The sequence below is a fragment of the Sminthopsis crassicaudata genome, chromosome 2 (assembly GCF_048593235.1).
Source record: "Sminthopsis crassicaudata isolate SCR6 chromosome 2, ASM4859323v1, whole genome shotgun sequence".
Classification (NCBI taxonomy): Eukaryota; Metazoa; Chordata; class Mammalia; order Dasyuromorphia; family Dasyuridae; genus Sminthopsis; species Sminthopsis crassicaudata.
The window spans coordinates 574,922,170-574,934,958 of NC_133618.1; the positions used below are offsets into that span (position 1 = coordinate 574,922,170).

The 12,789-nt window shown below is 39.0% G+C and overlaps 1 protein-coding gene across 2 annotated transcripts in view; it reads left to right on the forward strand.

Moving 5' to 3' along the window:
- HOMER2 (homer scaffold protein 2) overlaps positions 1 to 12,789 on the forward strand; it is a 148,151-nt gene that overhangs the window by 123,145 nt on the left and 12,217 nt on the right. Inside the window, exons 5-7 of one of the 2 annotated variants that reach the window (XM_074295294.1) lie at positions 1 to 137; positions 2,075 to 2,231; positions 10,139 to 10,249. In XM_074295294.1, coding sequence (XP_074151395.1) covers positions 1 to 137; positions 2,075 to 2,231; positions 10,139 to 10,249 — 405 coding nt within the window. The remainder of the gene's footprint in view (positions 138 to 2,074; positions 2,232 to 10,138; positions 10,250 to 12,789) is intronic. The other variant, XM_074295296.1, reaches the window with a different exon arrangement.

Below are 12,789 nucleotides of genomic sequence, written 5' to 3' on the forward strand. Positions count from 1 at the left end.
GAATCAGGATGTGAAACCTCATCTTCTACTCAGGCATCGAGTGTGAATGGAACCGACGATGAAAAGGCATCTCATGGCCCTGCAGAAGCACATCTGAAATCGGAAAATGAGAAGCTGAAGCTGGCTCTCACACAGAGGTACTGATGATTTCACTTCTAAATGATTTCTCCAGCTGTTCAATTTCTCCTTGGTGGTATTTCCATTCTTTTTATTGGGAAGGAGGCTGTTTCAGTAAGTTGACCATTAAAGAAAGAGACCTGAATACGACACCTAGAGGTAGCTTTTATGTGAACTGATGGAAGATGCTACACAGAAAACCACCCAATTTTTCTCCTCCCACACTGGCTCTCTGCCCACACATAATCAGAGGAGTTCTAATAGAAGCTAGCAAGTTTTCTCTTAGAGGAAGAAGTAAGCATTCTGCTTTCTCTTTTTAGGGAAAGGAAGTTGAATATAAGCATTCTTCCACTGAAAAGAAATGCATCTATCCAGCCCCTGTAACTTAACTAGACTGAGCTAACTCAACTCTAGGAATCTGACCCAATATAGAATATCTTGTAATTTTATAATTTTTCAGATAGGTCTATCTTATTTTAGATTCTGGACTGACTTGATTTGCATTGTCAGCAGTCCTTATTAATGATAAATAAGTTCTCAGGACATGTGTGTGTATGTATGTAATCATTTTGGACTGCTGAAATATAATATTCTATACCTGAAATTAATCTTGCTTCAACACTCAAGATTAATGAGCAAGTGAATTTATATGAGTGAAGCCATTTCCTTAAATAAGCTTGTTTAAATGAGTTTTGATGATTCTTATTATGTTAAAAGTACATGGCTTTATGTCAAATTCAGACACTTGAGGTTGACTATATCACAAGAAAAAAAGTTTACAAAATTATTTTGAAAAAGTTGAGTAAATTGGTATTAACACAGAGAAGACAAATTTAGGTCAGTAGCTAGTGCTACCATTGAGTAACTGTCAGGTTGATGACACCTCTTTCCGGAATCTTATAATTAAGTTTTACTGTGAAATTCCTTCCAGGTGTCATTGGAGATTAACTTAAGTGTCAAAGATTTAAAGGTTTAGAATAAAGAAGATAACCTGAGGATTGTAAAGGAATCATGACTACTAGTATGAAACTTACTTTCTTTTAACCTCAGCGAACACATTGATGTAGTAAAAATATTTTCCTCTCTAAGACAAGGCTTTGGGGTTACATAACTGAAAGTTTTTTCAAATGAATGCTCAAAAAGGTGCTCAAAGGAAAATCAAATGAAAAAACTGAAGGTCTTGGGCCACAGAATGTGTACCAGATAAACCATGTTGGATTTTCTTAATCTAAGGAATTTTCTCTTTCATTTGTGCCAAAGAACATTTCTAGGAAGAGCAGGCTAAAGGGGATCATCTCAGCCCTCACATCTTCATTTCACTATAGCACTTGGAAGGTTTTCCAATCAGGGTGTTGTTTTTCCTTGAAATTGTTTACTTGTGACACTGCCTTATCGTATGAGTACATCACAGAAGCCTTTCTAGACTTTAAAGACTTCATAGAAGCCTTTCAAGGTTTTTCATGCTTCACAGAAGACTTTTTTTTTCTAGTCAGGATCTAGTCAGGAATTGTCAACAACAGATGCCTGTGAGTGGGATCAGTAGGTGATTTGTAAGAACGTATAGGAATAAGAATAGAGGATCTATTTGTTAGTCTCTAATATATCATGTATCCTCAGACTATTATTTTATCTCTTAATTAAAAATTGTAAAAGGGCAAAACTGGGAACAATCAAATGAGAAGAGTTTAAAATGTTAATTATATATAAATAAATGATTAATCGTTTATTTTGGGGAAGAGTTAGGTTGACATTTAATACAGACCAGAGAATAGTTGGTTATCTTTAATGGGACTTGTATAATATTGGAGAGAATATGATTTTCTCTTTAGAAAACTAGGCTTTATATTAAGTAGGGAGGGGAAATGGAGGTTCTAAAATACAGAAATATTGACTTCTACTCTGTACTCTAGATTTTCTCATGGGGGGTTTCTAACCTTCAACCTTATCATTACAACAGTGCATCCAATGTCAAGAAATGGGAGATTGAGCTGCAAACTCTGAGAGAAAGCAATGCAAGACTAACAGCAGCACTTCAAGAATCTGCTGCCAGTGTAGATCAATGGAAAAAGCAGTTTTCTATTTGCAGAGATGAGAATGATCGTCTCAGGAATAAGGTAAATCAGACTGCTTAGGCTGCCTGGAATTGTGTGCAAATTTACATAGTTGAATGAGATGCTTGGTTTGCTGTATGCTGGGCATAGGCTATCTATATGAAAGATATGGGCCAATGAAAAATAGAGAAAGGAAGAAGAAAGAAAATAGAATTACAAGGCTGTAGGCCTAGGGGGCATTTTTTTCCCTTCCATTTGGCTAGAGGAAAAGTTTTTGTCCTCTTCCCCTACTTCCTTCCTCTAGGTTATTCCCCGCCCCCCCTTTTTTTTTCTTTACAAGCCATGGAATTGAAGCTTTAAAAAAATTGTATATGCATGTATATTTAATTATTTAATGTTCTCAGATTACACATTTAGTCGAATGTGTAATCACCCTTATAGATAGATTCAGATTCTAGGGGTTTTTATTGGTAAACAATATGTTTGCTTTGTCCTACATTCACTTGGAAAAGTAGGAATTTTAGAAGTTAACTCTGGTCTAAACAAACCCAAGTGATGAATAACTCTGAAATAGTAAAGTACTTAATCAGGACCAACCCTGAATATTTATTTTCCTCTGCTTTTACATCCCTTTCTCCAAAAGAAGTTTGGACTTCAAGTTCTGACCCAAACTCAGGATTCTGAGAGGGAAAACTTAGGCAAAGTCTCAACAGCCTAATTGTATTTCTTCAATGTATCTTAGTTTTTTGTTTGTTTTTTTTTTTTCAAAGATGTTACACAAATTCTGGTCATAATTGAAGTCTTATCAGCTTTTGCAGAGTCTGGATATCTCATCTTCTTATTCCACAGGGATCAGGGATACTCCAGGACAATTGGGATCCCACATTTCATTATTTCCCTATAATATCATGAACCTACTAGAACTCTCTGATGCTTCTACATCTTCATTTGCTGAAATTAACTTGCAGCAGTCATGAATAAGTCTTCATGGAAAATGGAGTTCTCGTTTTTCCAATTCCTGTTTTTGGTGCAGTCATCCATTAATTGTCTTTTTGATAACACAGAGGAGACAAATTTAGGTCACAGCAATGTCTGTTACTTTCTTCATCTATTAAAAGGAATAGGGGCTTAATCTCTGCAAATTCTATCAGGTGCAGATATCCTAGCTATAGGCACAAGTTATATGATATCTGTCAAATTGCATCCAAACGAGTTACAGGCATAATTACATACATAGATCACAAGCAGGTCCATAGTACGTAGCCTACATTTTATTTGTTCATTTGTTTTGGAGTTGAGTCTAACCCTGTGATTCTATTTGGGGTTTTCATGGCAAAGATACTGCCATTTTCTTCTCCATTTACAAAAGAGGAAACTGAGGCAAACAGGGGTGCCCAGGGTCACACAGCTACTAAGTGTCTGAGACCAGATTTGAACTTGGGAAGATGATTCTTCCAGGCCTGGCATTCTATCCCCCATGCTACCTCCATATACTGTTTAGTAATTTTTCTCACCTAATTCCACAGTATTTCTGAGAAGAGCTGAACTGATTTTACAATTCTACCAACAGTGCACTGTTTGGCATATGAATTTTAATTTGTCTCTTGGGATTTAGACATTGACTGTTTAGGACAAACTGACCTGGAGATTGAATTGCATTGGCTCTTATGAATTATATGGTTCTCAAAATTTAATTTAACTTCATACTGTCAAAAACAAGTGGGTACCTGATCATTAATTTGTTTTTGTGTGGCACGTTAGGCAGATGTTTTCATTCTTGCCATTTCTATAATACTAGCAATAGACTCACCAGAAGTGAAAACCTCACCCAATGTGAAACAATCCATCAATATTAGGGCTCACCTTTAGTGCTATAATATTTAATAGATTTGTGGTTTTAATGAGGGAAAAGAAAGGGAGAACCCCATTTCTCGGCACATAGATAACCCCATGTGGCGCAGTGTCCCCTGTAAAATGAATTTACAGGCCCAAAAACCTAGATTGATAAATAAAAGGTTTATTGTAGAAATTTGGAAGTAAAGTTCAGTTAGAAAGAGGCCAGGGCCAAAGGTGGCCGCTGGGCGGGTAGCTGGAAGGATACCATGTGTTGGCTGGGAGGGCTCCTGCCAAAAGGGCGTTCAGGCTCACCTCTTTTATACCCAAAAGATGATGGGTGGCCCCCACTAAGTTCTTGGCGGGCTTTTCAGTTATCTCAGATCAGGTGAGGGCTGGGGGAAGTTGAGCTGATAGTGGGAGCTGGGCCCAGATATTCAAAGAATGCCTTTGACCAGGATTTGTGAATCAAGGTCAGCCATAGGTTGGGCAATTAGAAAGGAATCTTCAACCCCCATCAGTTCCCCCCCCTTAAACAGTTGAGATTTAAATTCATTTAAGAAAAATGAAAATTTGGGGCAGTGTCCTTCATATAAGGCAAGGTTGAGGATTTTCTCCAAAGATCTTCAGAGTAGCGGGGTCCCCTCATCTTGTTCCCCCCTCAAACCATCGCCTCCAGATGCATGTGGGAAAAGGAACGTCGATCTCCTCTTTAACTGCTTCGAGCTGACAAGGGTCATAGAGATTTGGGGTTCCATGCCAGGAGGTGAGGCGTGAGGTGTGGGGGATGGCAGCAGGGCATTGAGGAGGTTTCCCGGTCAGTTGTCCCCAGTCAATGTTCTCCAGGCTGAAAGGCCAGCTGAGAATCCAAGGTGTGAAGCCTAGAGAAAACAGATCTCAGGAACAGATTAAAAGTGGGGTGTCATCCAGGGTGGAGATGGTGACATTCAGGAGAATGGGGCCTTTAGCAAGAAATGCATCAGGTCCCTTCTGTGGGCTGCTTGTCTGATGGCCTATCTAATTATCAAAGAGAAATAGGAGAAAATGTTGAGAAAAGACTATTTGTAGCCTAGATCTTTTACCCTTAAATTACAGGAAAGCTAATTTCTCCTGGAGTTGGGATTAACGGATGTGGACTCTTCTGAGTCTTCAGGGGAGGCAAGAGGCCTTGATACCTAGTAGATTTAATGAATCACTGCTCTTCTGTAAGGCAGGGTCCAGGGATGGGTATATCCCCGGTTGTCAGAGCTGAAGATCAAGATAAGAATGCAGTTTAAGCTCTTGGAAATGTTGGAAAAACTGCTGTTTTTCTTGAAGAGAGTTGGTTATTCAATAAGCAAAGATCCTGAATCTTTTCATTCTTAGTTTCCCCACTCTTTATGGAGGAGGGGTGAAAGGCATCAGCATAGCCTACCCAGCTTACCGGCCCCTGAGGTGTTGGGGCTGTCCTGAGATAAAAGGGAAACAGGGCCTGACCTCAAATTCCTACCAGGGAGCAGGACGCTGGGGGGCCAGGTCTATGGTGTTCTGTGATGGTAAGAAGTCAGTTCCTCCTGCTCGAATTCAGGGCAGAGACTGGGGTCTTCTAAGGTTTAAGTCTAGAAGAGATTTGCATTAAAAGGGCATCTCTGCTTCTTTCTGAGTGTCTGGAGGCAGGAGTTGCCTTGAGGAGAGAACTGAGAGTCTCAGGTTAACGAGATAAAGGGAAACCAACAGGTGTTAGAGATCAGTTTTGCTCTTACAGATCTCTATTAGTTGTCCAGTAGCAGACAGATGACCAGGCTAAATGCTTATTTGCCCAAGCATTTAGGATACAATGATTATATATAATCAGGCTAGAAACAGCAAGGTATGACATAATTGAATTGTATTTTCCATTCTATTGACTATTGCTCTGATCTTAAAACCAGTTACATGAGGAAAAAATGCAAGAACATAAATTATAACCAAATATTTATCATAACTTTATGTTGATAACAATAAGGAATTTGTCCCAATTAGTTCATATCCAAGTAGATATAAATCAGTTTGCTTTAAAATACCCAATGCAAATACAATCATATACAGAATGTCTAATTCCACATAAGAGGATTCAAGAAGTTAGCAGTTAAACTTTTAGAAATAAATCCTACTGAAGTATGGATGGCATTCACAGAAACCCAGGCTAAGTTTGAATATTGCTCTTTCTCAACCTTTTTGCTTCAAAGGAGTTTGCTGGGTGTAGAAGCCCTGCCAAGGTGGGGAGATAAGGTTAGATAATCTGTTCAGTAGAGTTTATTGAGAGGCAATAACCGGACCCCAACTCTATAGCTTTCATTCTCTTTAGATGTCCCTAAAAGAGAGAGAGATATACGACAAAAAGTTTTAATTTCGCCAGAGCTGTGCCATGACGTCTCAATGAGCAATGCTTGGCTTGAGTGTAGAGCTCCAGACAGCGTCAATGAAGTCCCAGGAAATTGAGCTGTCCCACCTCTCTGATAGAGTGTGTGTGTGGGGGTGTTATAGAGGCAAGAGCAATATTGGAGTAGGTCTCTAGAGAGATGACATAATCAGTGGAGACAGCATCTTGATAAGGCATTCCCATAGCTTGGGATGGGAGAGGCATTCTGCTATTCTGAAAACATAAGATCTTATCAAGTATTCTGATAAAGAGGCAGGGGGAGGTTTTGTAGAACTAAGAGGCAGGGAAACCGAGGCAGGACTAAGTCAGGATAATTAGGGAAACTGAGTCAGGGCAATAAAACAAACCAGACTAAAACTAGAAAGTGCAAGGAAATGTGGCAAGGACCAATTTCTCCCTGATAGCCCCAGAATTATTAGCATAGAACAGCACTCCTTATTCAGAGAGACACACACCTCCCTGTTTGAATCTCTGCAGTTGGAGGGCATCTCAGCCAGAGATGGACAGTCTTTAGGTCTGTGGTCATTTGTGCATTTAACTCAGCGTCTGCTGTGTAGCAGTGCTCAGGCAGTCCTGCTGCTCTGAGAAGGCACCCCAAGTCAGGGGCTCCGAGAGAGACAAAAAATGGAGACAAAAAATCTACCCACTGTACCCCGAGAAGGGGACAGGATGGGAGCATTTAAATGGCAGGTTAAGCCACAGGAGAGGTTGGAAAAGAGAGGATGGGGGAAGGGAGAGATGTTATCTTACCCAGTGCTTCTCAGGTGGCGAAGGTGAAGGCTCACGCAGTTGGGTAGAGACACATCTCCAAGTTCGCCCGATCCATTGACCGTCTCCTCGTGGCTACAGCCTGGCCACTACGGTGGAGTGCGAGAGGGCTCAAACACAGATATCTCCCCCAGAAGAGATCAAGGAGACTGTGGCCTGGGACCTGAGAGGGTTGGCCACGTGGTGGGGGGAGGGGTGAAGAGGAGACACTCTGAGGGCAGGCTTTTTTGGCGAGATAAAGCGATTAGAAATGCTGTGGAAAAGTAGCCTGTAGTGATAGAGTGAGATGAAAAGAGAAGTAGTCTCCACGGGAGACTTTGCTCGCAGCCCAAACCTGGTCTGGGTGCTGGCTGTTTTAGAGATAGAGTGAGACGAGGGTAGGAACACAGATATTCTTCCCGGAAGCTGCTCGAGCTGCTAAGGAAGAAAATTGGTTCTGAGAGACCTGAAAAGGTTAAAGTTAGTTTTCGGGTAACAATTTTCAGGGTCCCCATACGGGCCACCAACTAATGAGGGAAAGGAAAGGGGGAACCCCATTTCTCGGTGCATAGATAATCCCATGAGGCGCAGTGTCCCCTGTAAAATGAATTTACAGGCCCAAAAACCTAGATTGATGAATAAAAGGTTTATTGTAGGAATTTGGAAGTAAAATTCAGTTAGAAAGACTCCAGGGCCGAAGGTGGCCGCTGGGCGGGCAGGAACCCCTACGTGGCTGGAAGGATACTGTTAGGATTACTAAGTGAGAACTGAGGTTGTCTGGACAGTGACAAGGTGAGAATTCATGTGTTGGCTGGGAGGGTTCTTGCAAAGAGAGCGCTCCGGCTCATTTCTTTTAACCCAAAATATAATGGGTGGTACCCCCAAGTTCTCGGCGGGCTTTTCAGTTAGCTCAGATCAGGTGAGGGCTGGGGGAAGCTGAGCTGATAGTGGGGCTGGGCCCAGATATTCAAAGGGTGCCTTTGACCAGAATTTGTGAAGCAAGGTCAGCCATGGGTTGGGCAATTAGAAAGGAATCTTAAAGGGACCTCAACCCCCATCAGTTTCATTTACATGAATACTCTGTCTAACAAAAGTGGTAATTCCTCAATACCTGTTTTGTATGAGATGCGGTGGGGAAAAAATTGTCTTAATGAAGAGATCTTTCACACTTAGCCAGGATGCTTCAAAAAAGCAGAATCAATCTAAAAACAGGCCTTTTCAGATTGGTAGGATCAGCCAGTATTTCCCTTCTACTGGCATAGCTTTGAGGTTTAATATAATACAGTACAATAAGATGTTACATCACATAACAAGACATCATGTTGCATAATATGCTATGAAATGATATTCAACTAACATTTATCAAAGTCTGCAAAGTGTCTTACATATGCTATTTTATTTGTTCCTTACAACAATTCCCTGAAGTAGATATTATTATACTTATTTTACAATTGAATAAACTAAGGCTGAGAAATATTAAGTGCTTTGCTCAGGGTCATATAGCTAGAAAGTGTATGAAGCATGATTCAAACTCACTTGTCCTTGGCTAACCCTTCCGGATGTCCTAGCCACTCAGCTGACTAAATGGAAATGAAATCAGATTTATTCACTCTTATTTCAGTATTTCCTGATGGAGTAGTTCTGGGGAGAAAGGACTAGGCTTCAACTGGTTTAGGAAGGAGAAAGCTTCTTGGAATTTGTCATTTAAACCTTACTACACTCCCTCCAAGGAAGAGTCAGAGAAGCAGATCCCCTCCTCCATAGGGAAACATTTTTATTATGCTCAAAAGTTGAACGCCGTTTTTGCCCATTTGGAAATTACTCCTTGCCTGGAATTGTAGTTACATGGTACCGTAATGGGGCATGGGATGAAATAAAATGTATTTAGTGCATGAATAAATTGCTATAAAGATCTTTTAGCATAAAAACAAATAGATCCAGTGGGCTGCTGACCCTTGTCTTTGCCTGAATCTCTGAAGAAAACTATCATTTACTAGCTTGCAATAGGAGCATGAAAATAGAAACACAAATTATCCTGAAACTAAGACATGTTACTAACTAATTATGCTACAGCTGAGCCATAATTACCTAAGATCTCAGGTCAGAGGGGAGCAGATAGACTCCATAGGGGGTTTCAGATAGAGGCTACTGAGTTATAGGGAATTGTTGTAAATGAGTTAGTTAATTTTTTAAAGTGGGGTTGGGAGGGGAACAGAAGATGAGGGAAGGTGTGTAAAAATAGAGCCTGGGATCTTTTATGTTACATAAAGAGTTAATGAGGTCAAACTTAAAAGGTTCAATCAAGAGAGAAATTCAGTTTGTGGAAATGTGTATAAAAGAATAGCACATATTTAACATAATTGAATTACTTGCCATCTAGGAGAGGGGGCAAGGGGGAAAGAGAAAAAATTTAGGACACAGAATTTTGTAAGGGTGAATATTGAAAATTGTCCATGTATATATTTTAAAAATAAAAAGCTTAAAAAAGAGAGATCTACATTATATCTCAGCCATATTAACATTATTTTAGATGTAGGTCTACATATGTGTAAATGCATATGTATATATGAATGTCTGCATGTAAGTATATGTATGTATATATCGGGGTATGTGTATATGTGTGCATGTGCATACATCTGTACTTAACTCTAGCCTACTTGGGGAAAATGAAGGGGGAGAAAAGGAGAAAAAAGAACAAAGTAAAAAGTGCATAGCAGAGAACAAAAGAATGGAAGCAAAGAAAAGATGGACAGTCACGAATATAACTTCCATTATATATGCTTTCTTGAAATGGAAGTTTATTGTTACATATTTTGAATCCTCCTTGATGTTCTACTGGGCAAATAATAATTTAAAAAAATTTTTCCTTTTATGTCTTTCTTTTTCTGTTTTGTTTTTTCTTATTTTGTCTTTAGTTTTAAATAAATTTTTTAAAAAGAAAAAAAGAATTAATGAGCATTTTTGCTTTTCTATGTAATGTTCATTGAAGATTGAAGAACTGGAAGAACAATGTAATGAAATAAATAAGGAGAAAGAGAGGAATGCACAGCTGAGCAGGAGATTGGAGGCTCTGGAGTCTGAAATTCAAGACAAGGAGAGGGTAAGTAAGAATAAGAAGGAAAGTAGAATATTTGCTATGGTTGTATTTGTTTTCTGTCTTACACTATGAAGTGCCCTTCAGGCAGACTTAGAGAGAAGGGACATCTTTCCTTCCCCTTCCTGCTGCCCCAGGTAATTGTTCTCACTTTCTTGGAGAAGCAATTTTCACCTGAAAACAAGATGCAGCTTTAGTGGTGATATTACTGAAATTTTTATTAAGTTAAAAGATGTCAAGTCAAAGCCATCATTTTCTCAAACAATTTAGTATGCAGTCTTTTCCTATTTTCTAAAGGCAGGTAAAGTGGAGAATCTGGCTTTTTCTTTAAATTTAACATCTGGAATACTTCTATTCTTATCTCTTAGCATTTTAAAGTAGAATTCATCATGACTTTGGAATTCAGTAGGGACTTCAAAAATTTTGGGGTTCCAGACCCAAGGTGTCTCAAAAGAACTTGTAGGCTAAACCCATCTCTAAGACAAGAGGGGAAGTTTGTTATAATTGTGACTTCAATTAAAGTGGACTATATTCCAAAAGAAGTTAGCTCAGAGCAAGAATCTAAATTTATAGGGGAAAATTAGAGAAACTAGATGCTTCATATCACTATATGCTACTTTTATGGTTTAGAGATGGAGTTGAGAAGTGGTCTGGTTCTGACTTTGTGTGCAGGGGCAGTATCTATAGTCCCCTGGGCAGAGAGCAAGGAGGGGTGCCTTCTGACGGTGTTTTTAGGTCTGAAACATCACTGGGTCAAATGGCAGGCACCCACTTTTGTTCTGCAACTGCATTAACTTTAAGCACCTTTATTGTTGCTCATTAGTCTCAGACACTCCATGATCACTGGCCTACAGGCTGTTATCTGACAGGCAGCAATCTTTTGGACTCAGCATCCTGACTGTACAAAGTAAACTAAGGGAACATATAGCCTAGTGGTGCTCAAACTTTTTAAATAGGGGCCAGTTCACTGTCCCTCAGACTGTTGGAGGCCGGACTATAGTAAAAACAAAAGCTCACACTCTGTCTCTGCCCCTCAGCCCATTTGCCATAACCCGGCGGCCGCATAAACGGTCTCAGCAGCTGCATCTGGCTGTGGGCTGTAGTTTGAGAACCCCTGAAATAGCTTAAGGAAAGAAATTCCTAATTGTATCATTCCCAAGGCCAGGTAGTCTTGGGCTCATTCCTAAGGCTGCATGACATCAATTGGAGCCAAGAGCGGTGACCAGATTGTGTCATCAATCCTTACCAATGAGTCTATCCCTTCCTTGTGTTTTTTTCTCATTACCATTTTTATTATAGCCTTTTATTTTCAAAATACATGAGAATATGGTTTTCAGCATTCATCATTACAAAACTTTTTTGCCTCCCTCTCCATCTCCCCCCTCTCCTAGGCAGCAAGTAACCAACATAGGTTAAACATGTGCAATTCTTCTAAACATTTCCACATTTATCATGTTACACACACACACACACACACACACGTACACACATCAGATCAAAAAGAAGGAAAAAATAAGAAAGGAAAAGAAAAGGTAAAAATATTGTGTTCTATATTCAGTCCCCATAATTCTCTCTCTGCATGTAGATGGCTCTCTCGAATTGGCCTAAATCACCTCCTTGTTGAAAAGAGCCAGGTCCATCACAGTTGCACGTCATCATTTTTTAAAAGCCCTTTTTATTGTTCTTAAACATTGTACAAAGCTCTTTGTTAGTATTAGCCCACTTAACATCATTTTTACAGCTTCATGTCGAGCATTTTATTCATTCTTGATTCCGTACCCCTCCCCTATCCTGTGTAAAAAACCTTTTGAAAATCTGAGTTCATCAGAAAATAGCCTGTGCGGCGACACTGTTTCAGTTAAGAAACATAAACACGTTGAGATTTACCCACAGGAGAAGTTCAGTAAATTTTTATTAGTTGGGGCAGCTAGGTGGCGCAGTGGATAGAGCATCATCCCTGAAGTCAGGAGGACCCGAGTTCAAATCTGCCTCAGACACTTAACACTTCCTTGATGTGTGACCCTGGGCAAGTCACTCAACCCCAACTGCCTCAACAAATATATAGATATAGATATGTAGATCTAATTTTATATATATATATATATATATATATATATATATACACACACATATATATATATACACACACATATATATATATACACACACATATATATCTATATACACACATATATATATATATACACACACATATATATATATATACACACACATATATATCTATATACACACATATATATATATATACACACACATATATATATATACACACACATATATATCTATATACACACACATATGTATACATTTTTGTATATATGTATATACATATATATAATAGTAGTTAATTTATCAAATTGAATAAAATTAGGATACTGAGATGGGTTTATAATAATGCCTACTATAAAATACCATTATGTGAGTACCTAAAACAGAGAATGCTTTTTGTTTCTTTAAATAGAAAAATGTCCATGTTAAAAAAAAAAAAAAGTCATATAAGCAGGAAAATAAATTGAATAGTGAAG